Raw genomic sequence first — 16,758 nt, 5'->3', positions numbered from 1 at the left:
CTGTGAAGGAGCAGAAGTATGAAGACGGATTTAAAGTTGGCATTGCTCTACATTTAGATACATTACGGTGAGTATGAAATATATTTTGCTATTATAATCCTAGATGTTTTTTTTTTTTTATTTCTGTCTATATCCCTCATTTGGATGAAGATCATACAGACCTTTTAGGGAAAGCCCTAAAAGGTCTGTATGACTTTATGAGTTTCATGCTAGATGGGCGGACCCAAAAACAAATCTTAAACCGTAGGAGCATCAAAAGGATGAACTCCGATACTTCACCGGACAGCCTTCATGACGCGTGGTGATAAATATTTAAGATTTGCAACAAGACACCGTTTGCTTTAGTTTTTATTTAGGATGTTTGAAGACTAAATTCCTTCACGTGGTTCTTGATACTTGATGCCAATAAGTACTTAATACCTTCATATGATAAAAGTACTGTGTGTAACTTCAGAATATCTGATTTCAGGTGTACCAGAGAATGCCATTCCATTTGTCAAGGAGTGTTCAGCGGACAAATTATTTTGAATATCTTACTACTGGTTGTGCTTATGTCACAGATGATTGTAAGTTACTATATTTAAGTAATTTAAATAAAATAGACTTATTGCTTGAACTATGAGACCAATTTCGAAGTTGTAAGCGCTCGCTAGGATGTTAGGCCTACGTTCAGCAGTGAAACAAGCAGATACTGTCGATAAAATCACATTGGCCACATAGACAAGTTGGAGAGACTTAATCCACGATAAGAGAATATCGATTTTTTTCAAGATTAATATCCTCGTATAAGTTTATTACGTTATCTAAGTATGACAGGCAACCTTTTTTTCCAGAATTCGGAAAGAACCTTGGTAACCGCGTTCGCGACGGCGTCCTCGGCGTCTGCAGTGTTAATCAGCACCGGGTACTTCATGTGGAACGCTGGCGATGTTACCGTAGAAGTGAGTCGGGTTTCCATCTTGTACTAATGTCCTACAATATCTAAATACTACTCACCTAATGATTTCTTATGTTTACGCGAATGTTATACATTGAAATTTAACTAATTTTCGGATTCTATCGCGGGTTTTTGTATTTTATTTTTCTCCCGAAGTTTCGAAGACTTTGCAGCCTTCATGGTCACGGGGGGGAGTGAGGTGTTGTTCATCCTTAAAGTCAAAGTTACAATATCTACATACATTTTATAGTTATACAACTTTTAAAAATTATTAGCTGTTGGTGGTCCGATCTACGCAGAATGAACTCACAGTGTCTTGCAGTCTAACAGCCGGTCTTTTGGGTTCCGATTTAATTAAATGTAGAACTGGAAAAAAAATACAAAAACCCGCGATAGAATCCGAAAATTAGTTTAATTTCAATACTACTCACCTACTCATGCTCTTTGTCCATGAAGTGGTAAGCAGAGGTTCAGAGGTCCCATAATGTGATAGGAGCAGAGGACGTTTTTTTTTAATTGCTTCGAATGACTAGACGAGCTTGCCATTCGCCTGCTGGTAAGCGATACGGGTACCAATAAACAGTAGAAACACCATGCAACACCTTGAGTTATAAAGTATTGTTTGAAATACGAAACTAGGTGAGGAAGTCTGTAAACTATAAACACCTAGATCGCCGAATGTATTTCGATGAAACGCGCTCAAATATACACCTAGTCATCCATTAGATAGACTTGTTTTTCATTCCAGAAAAAGATCCAATGGCATTTATATTCCAAGCATAGACTTTATATGTGCAAAAGCTAGCTTTCTTTACATAGCTAGCATATTTATCTGTGATTCCAGGCCTCCAGGTTGTCTTCAGCGATGTATCTCTCGGGCTGGCACAATTGTCACGGACGCTCGTCTATAACGATCAGAAAACTGGTTGTGATAACGATGTTTAATGCACAGGTAATAAAGAAGTCGAGTACTCAGGTATTTAGGATCTGCTTATACGTCTACGTGCACGACTAATTGACCCTGACGGTAAGTGGAGTGGGATCTCTCGAATGAAGAGATGGTTACCCCTCGGCAGTCTACACAATTATGCCGGCCTGTAAGAACCGGATATAGACTGCTTGATCCCGGACCGCGACACACTTACGTGGGCCACTATGGCGGGTTTTAACACCTTGTGTACGTCGCTATCTGGGCGGATATAAAATATAACCTACCACCAGCAAAAAAGGAAAAAAATACATACACATTAATCTAATAAAACAAGCTAATCATTTTTATATATTTTTTCAGAAGCCCGTTATATTGAAAGGCCTGGGTATAGTGGATTTGTCTTATCAATCTTATTTATCAGTAAGTATAATAAAATAAATTAGAACATATTTATTACATACATATAATAGCACACCATTAAAACATAGTCATAGAGTAAAATACAAGTAATTTTCGTATGTATACGTAGGTAGACAGAATCTCACGAAGCCCGAACGCAAGGGGTAATAACTAATAACTGAGCTGTGAATCGAGAGGCCGCTAATTCGAATCCCGAACCTAGATAATCAACAAAAAATACATACATATTATATTTAAAAAGATAATATAGCTATTTTTTTTTCAGATTGTGAAATCATCGTATTCAGTGCTTTCGCTTTTATATTGAAAACGCAGGCACAAATATAGGTAGAAAAATTTGTTGTTTTTGTTTTTATGACTTTTAATAACAATTATACCTTTAAACACTTCGTCGACTCTCGTGGTCAATCAAATCGCACGTTTAATAAAAAAAATGTTTTCATAATCAATTTTATGACTTAATTCTCTTTTGTGTATAATGATTCGTGTCACTTTATTTAACATTTAAACTTAATGCAGTAAATATAAACAATTTAAACAAAACTAGATATTGTTAAGTGTTTTCGGTATTCCACTATAATTTACCACTAATCTATAACTATTTGTATTCGTTTCTGTTTACTACTTAATCTCAAATAAACGTTTTTTTTTTCTTCTTTAAAGTTATTTCACTATGCAATTAAATAAATAATAAAGAATTAAGTATTTAATTTAGTATTATTTTAACTAAAGTATCCTTATGCACACAGTAATGGCGGATTTTGCACGTAGAATTGCTTCGAAGCATCCAGTCTTTAATTTTAAAATGTTATCATCAAGGGCAAGGAAAATTTTGAGTTCAATAGCTGTATAAAATACAATATCATTGAGTTGGAAAACCATAACAGATGAACTAATTGTTGCTATAAGGACTATGACGACGAGCTGAGTATGTTTGTAACTTTAAAGAATTATAATATTCTTTTTTTTATACTTAAATATTTCTTGATTTCTTGAGCTGAACCGTCCCAGAGGTACGAACAATATTCCATAAGCAACCGTGCCTGCGTTTAGTACAAGCGGTAGAGTTAATGGGGCCTGAAAAACCGACACACCTCGTTCAGGATTCCAAAACTGCGCGATGTGGCAGCCATTACGCCTTCGATGTGCTTCCATGGATTCAAATCATCGGAGATATCTACACTAAGGTTGCTCAAGGCATTCCACAATGAGTGGGGAACACCGTGAAGATTGGTGATTGGAGAAAATGGGGATCTTTTGCATACAAATGCATACACCTGATTTTCATGGCAGTAAAATCAACTAGGTTCCTGAAACCCCATATAGAAATGAAGTCCAAAGTCCGGTTGAACTTATTGACAATAACCTTGCGCCCCTCACAGTGTTAACTCGCTAGCTAGAGGCCCATAACAGTATCGCCCATGAACAGTACGACTCTTGTGCACAATGTGTTAAAACCCACCATAATGACCAACGTAAGTGTACCACGGTCCGAGATCAGCTTGCGTATATCCGGTTCCAACATTTATAGTATTGTAGTTTCTGTGTAGTAATTGTAGTTCCGGCATAATTGTGTCGACTGCCGAGGGGTCATCATCTCTCGTCAGTCGACATTATTGGACCCACTCCACTTACTATCAGGTGCAGTGGAGCCACTTTAAATGAACGTATAAAAAGTCGGCAGGCTATGCAAGTGCTTATCGACTCTACATGGGTTGTCGTGTATGTAAGGCAATAAAAAACATATTAACTCAAGTATATTTTATTAACTTGACGTCTCAACAATACACGTTTATATAGATACAAAATATACCACTCTATACATGTGTAAAATTTAAAATAAATGCATACTTATTGTCTCCTCTTTAAAAACTTCCATTGATTATATTTCCGACATGATGGTAAAAAAAACTATAAAAAAGTAATCTTAAAAATAAATATTAATAGCGGTCTGTCATGGCGTTAAGAGCCGCTTTCATTTTCAAATCGCAATATTTAGAGTTATAACTATTTTTTCCATGAAAATAATTTTATTAAAAATGGCTCAGTAATTATAAGCATAACTGCGATTGAAAACCCGCGCATCGTTTTGAATATACATTGATCAGGTGAGCTATCTATTCAACAATAATTGTAGCAAAAAGCTTTTGCTACAAAACAAGATGGCGGAAATTTACACTGTTCTACTTGAGACTGGAGATTATATTAAAAAATATCGCGCTACAATATATCGGTTCGCTAACTAATCCTAACATAATAGAATAAGGCACGTATTAATAACTCTTAGCAATTCAAATGACACTATCAAGGACTTGAACTATATCAAGCGACTAGTAACTTCTTTAATAGAAGCCTCTAGTGTCACTGTTTCTGATCGAACGTGGATTTTACCATCAGGCGAGACATATATGATCATTAAGGACCAATTTCAATAAACGATCCCAATTTTAATCTTCGATCTGATCCCCATAATAAACGAATCCAAATAAGTCATTTGTAATGATTAAAAACTGTATCATGATTGGTCAATTTTTACGATTGATCGAAGAAAGCGTTCATTGGAACGGACAGTTAGTTATACGAACGCGCCTATAGTTAAATTCGTTTTGCTAATTATAATCCTATAACATTGTACGTAAGTACCAATTTCAAATTTAATAATTTTAAAATGGCGTTACAAATAAACATTTTTAAATACGGAATGGACTAATCTTTTTTTACACTTTTTATTTGTAATAAGGATAATGTAATATAATATTGATAAGTACAATATAGTTTTATAAGATTTTTGTTTGTCTTAAAAAGTACTATATTTGCAGCTTACGAAAAATATGTATTTAGCGATGCTTAGAATGAAAATAGCATCATTGTTAGCTTACGATCGTAAAGACTTAAACGTTTTAACAGGCACTGTAATAGTAACATTTTTAAGTAAATTTGTAAACGTATTAAGCACCAATATACCATTCCTAACATATACATAAGAAACTTATTTAAATGAAAATATAAATACGTAATATAATGCCCTTATGTCCAGTTTCACTAACATTTGCAGTTTGTAATGTTGAGTTTAGACTAGCAAGTTCTTGCAACAATATATTGAGCAACTCTCAGATGCGAACACTAGTGGTAATATATCAGTTGCATATGTAACTTGCCGCAAGTTCTGCAAGCTTGAAACTTGCAGTTCTGTTTACGCGCGATATTGTTTGCGGAAGCCTGCAAGTCTTTTATTTAATCAAAACAAACTAGCTATATGGACATTTCCCCAAAAAGCGTTTTCTGTTTGACGTTGCATGGTAAAGTTTTTTTCGGAGGCGTCTACAAATCTACCCAAAGTGATGTAGAGATAATACAAAAGACGACCAAATATGCTAAATTTAAAAATAATTTCAAATATGTTTCGAATAATCAAGCAAATGTAAGTGAAAACGGACAAGTATTATTTGACTTAGTATGACACTATTTTATAATGCCGTCAGTGCTGCCGGTAAAGGGTTTTGTCCATATCAAGTCCGCATGAGCTGGACACAAGCTTAGGAATATGGCACTTACTCCTTAATTTTTCATCGTCCATATAACACCAGGTGTAACATAGCTGACTTAATTGGGGAGTGCTTACACCTCTGCCTACCCTTGAAAAAGTTAAGAGGCGTGATGTATGCCATTGCCAGTAATGAACATTTATACCCATACAAATGTTCTACCATCCCCAGATAAGGCAATAGCAATCACCAGTACTAACTTTGCCTAACAAATTCTATTACTAAAATATGATAATGTTATCACTTCACCGTCAACAATTGAACAAGGACGTATTAGTCAGTTCACGCAAACAGCAGCCTAAATTCACTTAAACTAATTAATATTACAATACTATTAGTCAGTAATATTTGGGGACCTCATTGTAATGAGCGCATGGTTCCTGTCTCTTGCACTCCACTTATAACCATTGGATTCTACACAGAAGCCCGGTTGCTATAATAACAATCAATAAGTAAATGTATGTATCATAACAGTGGCGAAAGGTGAAATGTTCCAAAAGGAAACCCGATACAACATTTAGGTAATATGCATGGATGCGGTGTGCAAATCGTTCTAATAATTAGATTCTACATAAAAGAAAGCCGACATTACGTTATATGGACCCTTCGACACTGGGCCCTTATTCTGTATGATAGTGTAAACGCGTAACGCGGCCGTGTCATGTTATCTTCGAGAAATGTGCGTGGAATGATATTCTGTAAGCCAAATTTCTATAGTCCTAAACATGACGCGTTGTGTTACGTGCTTGTTACGCACTGTCAAAATAACGTGCGGGATAGAGAATAAGGCACCTGGTATCATTGTGTCCATAAAGTAAGATCACATTCTTGAGAACGAGTGACACATAAATAACCTAAGAAATTACAAAATCACCGTTAATCCTTAGTTAAAATGCACCATTTTTTTTTACCTGGATATACTAATATAATAATAAAATCGATTTCCTATCTCTTGTAGCCCACATACATATTGGACACAAAACCTCCCCAAACATTACCGACATAGCACTTACTAATAAGGGAACACAAGTACTTCTACCCTGGTAATTGACCTCTACAGTTTGGACTCTACGAATTTCAGTTCCCGGTCCTCGGGGAGCTTCTTGAAGTAGCTCTCCACATAGTCGTCCGTGACCTCTGCCAGGGTCTTGGGATTCCATTTGGGACTGTTGTCTTTGTCGATCAGGAGGGCTCGGACACCTTGAAAATATAAAAATAAAAAATAATTGAAAATCGTCAAATAAAATAATCAGTCCAATAAGGCGTGGAACAATTGATTATTTCATTCATAAAACTATAATTTATAATTTGTTTATATTCTATTTTATTTTATCAATAACATTACCTGACGAATGAAAAATCAACCCTATACTATTTATAACTTAAATTATATTTAAACTTATCTAATAAGCTAGTTATTGTGGTAAAAAAAAAAATGATTTTTATTTCTTGACTGAATTCTGATCACGTATTTGGACACTTAATTATTTTCTGCTTTTTTGTGTTAGTAAAAATCAGGATACGTTGACGACATCATTTTAAAAGTTTTTTGAAATATCATGAAGTGAAGGGTCCAATAACAATGAAATTTATATGAGACCACATGAGAAGCACCAGCTTTCGAATAAAAAAAGAATCATCAAAATCGGTTCGCCCAGTCAAAATTTCTGACGTAATAAACATAAAAAAAAAGAAATACAGCCGAATTGAGAACCTCCTCCTTTTTTTGAATTCGGCTCCATATTCGTTCTTAAAAAATAACAGCAGCTTACACCTCATGCAGCTTCCTATATCTCAAGAATATGCAGAATCGAAACAATATACGCAATATACTTGTTGAAACAAAAACCTCTGTTCTACAAAATTAGTACAAAAAGTTTATTTCCTAACATTGTCCCTACGTTTAAACATGAATTCTCGCTCCAGGTCCGACTCATCAAGCAGACAATCCATATTGTGTGTATTAAATCCGTATAAGTATGATAAGAGAATATTTATATCGGCATTAGTAATATAATCAATATCCATCAAAATTGATTACATTGGCGATACACTTTCACTAACAAATATATAATTGTTACTATCTGTATGTGAGAATATTAAATAACTAAAAGCACTATATCCATATTAAATTACTCTAAAACCTAAGATCCATTAAAAAGTCATGATATGTAATAGATTGGTAATTCAGCACTCAAAAAATATCCAAAGTCTCATTCAGACCGAGCAATTATTGCTAGCAATAATCGTGAGGAGGTTACTGCATCGTATTGTTCTGAAAAAAACGGCGATAGGCTAGTTGGGGACGGAACGGACTGCCGAGACAAATATCCGCACGTTTAAAACCCAAGGGCACACATCTTTGAATTTTCTAAATTCATGTGTTTCTTTGTGAATTATTGCTTGCTTTAACGATGAAGGAAAATATCGGGAGGAAACCTGCATAATAATTTCGTAGGTATGTGAAGTCTTCCAACCCGCACTAGACCAGCGTGGTGGACAGAGGCCTAAACCTTCTAAATAGTGGAGGAGACCCGTGCCCAGCAGTGGGACAATATATAATACAGGGCTGATATTACTATATTTTTTACTATTTAGACATAGGCAACTTTTTTGAATACCTGTCGGATTAGTATACGATTATTGTTTAGGCTAAGCGAATATAGCCTGTAAAGCCGTGCCACTGCATATGTTCCATGGGATTACCTATGTTCTTTCAAGAATCGCACGTGGGAGGCAAGATTGCTCCATCTAAATGAGGATTTAGGCACAAAATACGAAATTGGATCAAACTTATTATGAAAAACATGCCATAATGACCAGTTTCTACATTTACAGTTCTGGGGCTAGTCATTGAGATCCATTGAAGCAATCTGGTATCATTTTGGCATCTTTAAGGGACCTCCACAACTCTCATTAACCGTCATAATATTTAGGATCTTCTTAGTAAACATTGTATATATCTGTCTCAGTTATACAATGGTTTGTCTTGCTTCCTCTAATGTTAAACATCCACATGACGTAAGACGGCAAAACGCTTCTTAGTAAGCTAACGGTGCCTGCAATCTACTTATTAGTCTATCATGAGTTATACTAGTTTGCCCAACACTGCATACCTTCAGGGAAGTCGTGGTTCTCGGTGGCGCGGCACGCGAGCCGGTACTCCATCCTGAGGCACTGGCCCAGCTCCAGCTGCGAGCCGCGCTGTAACGCTCGCAGCGTGATCTTCAGCGACCCCGGGCACATCTGGTGTAGCGTCTGCGGAGACACAGAGATAGATGTTTGAATAACAGAAAATAACTCTTTAATATAATTTAATGATGTTAACAAGACATTCTTCTAAAGCGAGGTTTGGCTAACAAAAAAAACTTGCCGAAGTTGACTTCTGCATGAAATTTTTGCCGTGTAAACAATTGGGAAGCTGATATGTTAATTTTGAAGCTTGCAGACAACAAGTTGCATGTGTTTAGGACTATAGAAATATTGCCGCTGGTGTAAACGCATCTTGGAAGTTCTTGCCCAATATATTGCTGCAAGAACTTGTAGTAGTCTAAACTTAGCATTATATTAAAATTTCTGTAAAAATGCAGCCATATTAAAGTGAAACGACACATTTTTGTAAGCAACAAGATTTAAAAATTCTACTCTAAATAAAATTTCAATGGAATGGTGTCACATTAAATACCTCTATCAAATTATCAGGATAAGTTATTAGTTATTACGATTTGATTCTATTATTAAGATAATTAAATGCAGTGCACATAAATGTGCCCGTAAATAAACCATAATAACGCCATCAAAAACTTTGAATTACTCATCACTGCATGACATTTAACAATATCCTGAAACATTAAATACTATACTGTACGCTGCAATGGCCTCGAAACCGAAATACAATAGACATTGGTAACATAACGACAACGGTTTCAAAGTCCATTTCAAAATTAAAGATTAGATTGATAAAAGTAGACACTATTTTATCACATCAAACTTTGATCAGGTTCAGTAGCGAAAGAGCTAAAGCCGTTCAATTATTAGATTTGATAATACGCGTCAGCACTATAGAAATGACGATAAATAATACCTAATAACAAATATTGACTGAAAATTAAAGGACAAGGGGAACTCGCACGCAGGCATCACGCTTTATCCCCAAATGGGTAGGCAGACAGGTACAGCCAGAGCACCCTCATTTTGCGAAATGTGTTTCGTCACATGATGTGATGGAGAGCAAGCCTGCTAATTAAGGCACACATTCCAGACTCTGGGCTGACAAAAAAGCCTAATAACACTTTGCACGACCCGGGATTCGGACCTGGGACTTCAAAGCCAATTCCGCGCAAGTAATTCAACTATGCCACCGAAGCATGGAAATTTGCATAAGTTAATTTCTCTGAAAATCAAAGTACCCACCTCCAAAGTCTTGACGGACCAGTCGTTGCCGACCTTCTCGAGCCTCTCGATGATCTCCTCGACTGTGGACGCGGCGAAGCAGTAGTTGATGTGTTTGATGTGCGGCGCGAGGGAGAACTCCTCCGGCGGCTCGTTGAACTTGGCGAGGAGAGAGTTGACTTCCATGTCGCTGGTGCAGCGAGACAGCAGCATTTCTAATTCGTAGAGACGCTTGCTCGGCACGAAATGGGTCGCTATGCCGGCTTTTACCACGTCCTTGCCTTTCAATCTGTCACCTGGGAAGTGATAAGTGTTTCTTAGACTTCAGGATTCAGTCAAGCGGGATTGTGTTGGGATAAAAAAATGTTTTTTTAATTGGCTACTTTTTAGGGTCAGGAAGAGTCGCCAAATTCTGGCCTAGAGTCAGAAGATCCGCAGAACTTCCGAGAAATGAGACAAGTTAAATGAAATTGAACAGCAAAGTTCACTATTTTTACGATATCGTAAGATTGGTAATAGTATTTGTAATTGCGGCGATAGAATAGCGGCGATAGCCTAGTTGGGTGTAGAACGGACTGCCGAGACGAATGTCCGCAGGTTCAAATCCCAAGGGCACACACCTCTGGCTTTTCTAAAAAATCATGTGTGTATTCTTTGTGAATTTATCGTTCGCTTTAACGGTGAAGGAAAACATCGTGAGGAAACCTGCACATCTGAGAAGTTCTCTATAGGAATTTCGAAGGTGTGTGAAGTCTATCAATCCGCACTAGGCCAGCGTGGTGGACTAAGGCCTAATCCCTTTCAGTAGTAGAGGAGGCCCGTGCTCAGCAGTGCCTATCTCAAAACTCACCAGTCAATCCCAGATACAGTCCCAAGTTGACCTGCAGCCGCGGCAGGAAGTACGACCCGCCCACGTCAGGGAACAGGCCGATCTTCGTCTCCGGCATGGCTATCATCGTCTTCTCTGTGGCCACTCTGTACCTGCCGTGGACGGATATCCCCAAACCTCCGCCCATGGTGATGCCATTGATCAACGCCACATACGGTATCTTATAATTTCCGATGAGATGATTGACATTGTATTCAGTGAAGAAGAATCTAGGACCCTCTACTTTATCTATGGCTAGTTTTACGTCACCCCCCGCGCAGAAGGCTTTTTCTCCGGCTCCCTTGACTATCACTAGAGTCTTCGTCCTCTCCCACTCTTGTAGTTGTGGGAGCATTTTGCTGACCATTGATGTGTTTAACGAGTTCAGGGCTTTCGGCCTGTTGAGGGTCACTACTCCAGCGTTATTAAGGGTCTCGAAGAGGACGTCGGATTCTTGTGTAGACATTGTGCGTTTGAGGAACGACGTGGTTCCGGATAGTCTAGTTAGCTTCAACATCTGAAAATATATTTAAGTTTATTTCGTACACTAGCTAGGTTAAGATTGTCCAGTTTCAACATTCCTTGTTCCAAAGATATATTCCCTTTCAGCTTCAGAAGTAAGTATGAATCCCCCAGCGATTAATTAGTTTCATTAAATGTTGATGGATATGCCACAGGGAGAACAGTTTGTATGCTATTTTAAACAATATTTAACATGAGATGTACCAATATAGATCAGTGAAATATAACAATAGATACATAAACTGCGAGTTACTGACTGCTGGTTACTTGATTGTTACAAAATAAAAAATAAAAATGAAACTATACAATTTTAACATACTAAAATTATCATGTCTTTCTTGAAGCTGTGACCCCTTTACAACATTCACCACATCACAAACTGACTCATATTCTGTGTACATTTCTATCAATGAACATTCCCAGGCCTGTGTCTAGATAATGGATATTGTTTTGTGAGCCGAACATCCTCTGACACGAGTATAAGCATTACTGTTTGAACGATAATACAAACATTGTCACTGAACTGTTATGGTAATACATAATATGTGGTGCACAGTAGGCAACCTGTATCATAGTCAGAGAACAAATAATTAAAAGGTAAAAAATGCACTCTTTACAAATATTATTAAATGTTATTCAGATCTGAATAAAATAATTAAGGTGTAATATAAGTTATATTCTGGTATGGCATCCATATGAAGTTCTCGGACATGTTTTCACTGCTTTTACTGTATTTATTATTATGTTTTACTGTGTACCAATTAGATGTCTGTACGTCACATGAGTTACTCATTGAAAACCAGCACTGCAGTATTACATACATAGTATTGCAGTATATAGCTGAATGGGAGACCCATTGTTAGTGCAATAATTGCTTATATTATATAGGATTTTGTGTTTTAAATTTTTTATGTTTGCTCTGACAATAAACTTCTTTCGTTCTTCTTGTTTCTAGTAGTTATATTTTTTTTGCATTCCTTGTATATGGTACAGTAAATTCATGATTTGCAAAATTTACTCCATGATGTAATTCTAAGCCAGATGTATGATCTGGAAATCTAATAAACCCCTTAAAATGCAGAATATTTAATTGTAACCTACATTTAAGCTAGAAATATAACTGTCAATTTCAGACATGTTTAGTATTCATTATCAACATTAGATAGCAATAGACCTTGAACTATAACAATGTCTGTAGAAAACAACAGGCCAATATAAAGTGATAATTAAATTATTCAATATTCAAATATTAGAGCCAGTTCTTACTATGGAGTCACATTTTTTAATTTATAGTTATTGTCAGTGTTTCTACCACCTATTTTCTCATTATACATACATATCTCCCAACATATCAATTAAATTTATTGTATTTACAGATGATTTTTCAATCATCAGATAGGTGTTATTCACAGTATTGTTAAGTAATAGTAGTATGAATGAAGCTGTTCAATTATCTAACTCTCATATTCATTTAGGTTATAATTTATTTGATTGATAACTTTTATCAGACATATAAAAAGTCAGCCCTTAATACAATGTCATAATTGTTGCAAAAATATAATAATAAAATAATAATATCAGCCCTGTATTATATACTTGCCCACTGCTGAGCACGGGCCTCCTCTACTACTGAGAGGGATTAGGCCTTAGTCCACCATGCTGGCTTAGTGCGGATTGGTAGACTTCACACACCTTCAAAATCCCTATAGAGAACTTCTCAGATGTGCAGGTTTCCTCACGATGTTTTCCTTCACCGTTAAAGCAAACAATAAATTCACAAAGAATACACACATGATTTTAGAAAAGTCAGAGGTGTGTGCCCTTGGGATTTGAATCTGCGGACGTTCGTCTTGGCAGTCCATTCCACACCCAACTAGGTTATCGCCGCTTAAAAAAATAAAAAAGCTATATTGCGCGTTGCAAAAATATAAAAGCTATATTAAACCATTGTCTAATCTGTCTTCTTGTGATCCTGTTTCTTTTATTTTATATTTAATCTAGAGAAACAAAAAAAATGGCAATGGCGACACTATGTACAAGTCAAACATGTAATCTTATTTTTTTGTTGCAATGATATAATAGCTTATTGTTATTACAATTATATGATTGGCTGACGAGATTTCAAAACACTTTTTTGAAAGGCTTGTGAATTCAATGTCTTAAAAATATTTGTCAGTGCTTGCCTTGTTTGCAAATGCTACTAACAAAGCAATCATGTTCATGAGCCATTGGAAATCCAATGCTAAAGTAGGCCTACCCAGAATATTTCCCAACCTGTTAAAATCGTCCTGGACTAGGTGAACACCTGTAACCTTTACCAAGGCCTTCGTCATCAATGATTTTTTTTGTAATCACATATTTCATAGTCTACTGACAGGTTTAATGATTTTATATACACTACATACACAGGGATTTACAGGGTCATTATGATATTGTTACTAAATTGAACCATATATTTATATTCTTGAAAATAACAGTTTAGAATATCGTAGAGAATAAATATTAATAAAAAGTAATTTTAATTTTATCAGTCCTAAGGCCACTACTAGTTACTACTACTTTAAGAGAATTTGTTGGGACGGGAACATCACACTTTCCATCAAAAATAAACTCACTCACATGCCACATTCACATTGAACTACATAAAGATAAAAAATACAGAAAAATGAACCTGTAATTTTTGGTGAGAATATTTATTATTGATAGAAGATTTTTGGCACAATGTTACCAGATACGAAGAAGTATATATGGTTTAATTTATCAACCTAATGTGAAAATGATAATATAAAAATATAATATTGTTACTGACTCTGCACTGATATTAGCTTTATAATTTATGTCATATGTCTTGGCATAACTAGCGGAACGGCTCAACCCTAGCTATATTACTATATATAGCTATGTCTTAAAATTACTTAACTGTAAATGGGTAGTAACCCTATAAAACCGAGCATATTTTACAACAGATTTTTATTTTGCATAACAATAGATCCATAAAAAATCTTATTCCCTAATTAGATTCATTTCACAATTTACAATTAACAAAGGGTGACACCCTTATAATGTACAACTGAGGTGTCACCCGTGTCACCCATGCTTTCGACGCAATGAAAGAAAATCTACGACCATGAACATGCATGAAACTTGATGAATGAAATGGCTGAAAAAATCAATAATCGCCACCTCCCTTTGGCATTCGTTTTTGCTTAATAATTAATAATGGAACAAGTATTTTTTTAGAAATATTTGAAGAGAAATCATAATACGATAAAATATTATAGATCTATGATTGATATTAGGAAACGACATTTTAAAAGGAACTTATAGAACGAAATATATCATTTATATCTTGGTAACGATTTGCGATTTTTAAGTGTTCATTAAGATCTTTATCTATATTTAATGATTTCTGATAATTATTGAAATAAGTAAATGTTTTCGATTCAAAAGTCACATGAATAAAAATTTTAACTTCCCATTGTCAGCGTAAATATGTAAAGATATCCGTACAAATACTCCTTAACCATTCATTGAATAATAATTATCTAACCGCCCGGCGTGTGCACTGTTTATTACGTTCGTAATAGATAAAAATAATTGCATAATTACTTACTTTGAACCTCATGGACAGCGGCTTATCGGCAAAAATCACTTCGTATCACCAAAAGTAGGCTCCCCACACCGCAATTTATCCAATTATAACCAATACACCCTTTTTACGTGCAAATCAATAAAGATAAAATTATAACAAAGACTGCCACCGCCGTAGATATATATGAAAATGTGTAAAATAAATAAAAATCTACCAATTTAAACCGGTCCAGATGTCAGGCGATACATGCGATAAATTTTATTTTCCCGTAATGACAATAAACAGATTATATTTGTCACGGATTAATAAATAATTCAAACCACAGATAATTTTTAACATCTGAAAAATCAATAACATGTGTAAAATTAAAAAATATACCATTATGCCACAAAATATGGAAATAAATGTGTTCCATCTTTATAAAATCAATAAAGAAATTGCCTATCGCTAAGCAAAAGTACACACCCGCCTGTGATATGTATAATTACTACCTCCACATAATAGTATAGGTATACATATTAAATATATTATATGAGCACTACATAATGTACTTCTCAAATGTATTGAGAAAAATCAATAACATGTTTATAAAATAAAAAATGTACTATCATACCGCAAAATATGGAAATAACTATTTCATTTTTAACGGATAAAATCAATAAAGTAATTGCCCAGCTTTCTGAAAATGTACACGCCTAGCCTGTCTGTAATCATATATACTGTATATAGGTGTACTAACTACCTTTACATAATGTGTACAGTATTTGTATGTAGGAACTAATACACTTGTTCTCAATTGTATTAAGAAAAATCAATAACGTGTAAAATATGGGCATAGGTACTTAATTATTAAATTTTTTTGTGCATAAAATCAAAAAATAATTGCCTATTACTAAGCAAATGTACAGGCCTGCCTGTGACCATACATGTATATAGGTACAATTACTACCTATACATAATATGTACAGATATACATAATATGTATATGTAGGTACTAATGTACCTGTTTTCAATTTGTATTGGGAAGGACTTTGAAACGGGTGGTTCAGAGCTTGACCACCCGTTTCAAAGCTCTGAGTTCCTAGCTGCGGGAGCTCTCTTTTATAGTCGCCGAAGCTCGGTATTGCCGTAATTTATTGGATGAACTACCATAATAGATAAGACAATTTTCTAAAAACTACTGGACCAATCCTGTATTCGATAATCGATTACTGTACGATTATGAATAAATGGGTGCCATTCGCGACTTCGCACGCGTGAATGATCTTTCCTGGTATAAAATTAACATACTTAGTGTAATCTTCCAAGATAAAAAGTTAGAAAACAAATCACTGTGAAGGTCCATAGTGCCATTTGTACAGCACCAATAATAACTTTTAAAAAATGTGATTAAAAAGTTTAAATATTCCCTATGGGGGTAAATTACTAATCTAGGACATGGTGATTTCATCTGCCAAATTCCTTCAAAATGCGTTCAGCAGTTTCACCGGATAGGTACTATGTCTAACAACCATCCAAAGATACAAATAAACTCATGCCCTTTTATATTAG

General features: G+C 35.4%; 1 protein-coding gene across 3 annotated transcripts; it reads right to left on the bottom strand.

Annotated features, from left to right (window-relative positions):
- Positions 1-4,034: 4,034 nt before the first annotated feature.
- On the bottom strand, positions 4,035-15,640 carry LOC115448134 (3-hydroxyisobutyryl-CoA hydrolase, mitochondrial). 3 transcript variants are annotated; one of them, XM_030175450.2, is made up of 5 exons: positions 15,229-15,640; positions 11,076-11,610; positions 10,247-10,521; positions 8,950-9,091; positions 4,035-7,033 (listed from the first exon to the last, which is right to left on the bottom strand). In XM_030175450.2, the coding sequence occupies exons 1-5, from the start codon at positions 15,238-15,240 to the stop codon at positions 6,888-6,890; spliced, it is 1,110 nt and encodes a 369-aa protein (XP_030031310.2). In that variant the 5' UTR covers positions 15,241-15,640; the 3' UTR covers positions 4,035-6,887. The 3 variants fall into 3 exon arrangements, with proteins under 3 accessions (XP_030031310.2, XP_030031311.2, XP_037296512.1); XM_030175451.2 differs by having other exon boundaries at positions 6,888-7,033; positions 15,422-15,439; XM_037440615.1 differs by lacking the exon at positions 15,229-15,640 and adding an exon at positions 11,935-11,961 and having other exon boundaries at positions 6,888-7,033.
- Between the last annotated feature and the right edge of the window lie 1,118 nt (positions 15,641-16,758).

The sequence above is a fragment of the Manduca sexta genome, chromosome 20, assembly GCF_014839805.1.
Source record: "Manduca sexta isolate Smith_Timp_Sample1 chromosome 20, JHU_Msex_v1.0, whole genome shotgun sequence".
In the NCBI taxonomy this organism is placed as follows: Eukaryota; Metazoa; Arthropoda; class Insecta; order Lepidoptera; family Sphingidae; genus Manduca; species Manduca sexta.
This window is presented reverse-complemented; position numbering and strand designations above follow the sequence as displayed.

Excerpts from the sequence above, each read along its gene's own strand:
- LOC115448134 (XM_030175450.2), bottom strand. Across the intron at positions 9,092-10,246 it reads GGTCCGTCAAGACTTTGGAG|ACGCTACACCAGATGTGCCC; the intron begins GTGGGTACTTTG and ends GTGTCTCCGCAG. Across the intron at positions 7,034-8,949 it reads GAACCACGACTTCCCTGAAG|GTGTCCGAGCCCTCCTGATC; the intron begins GTATGCAGTGTT and ends TATATTTTCAAG.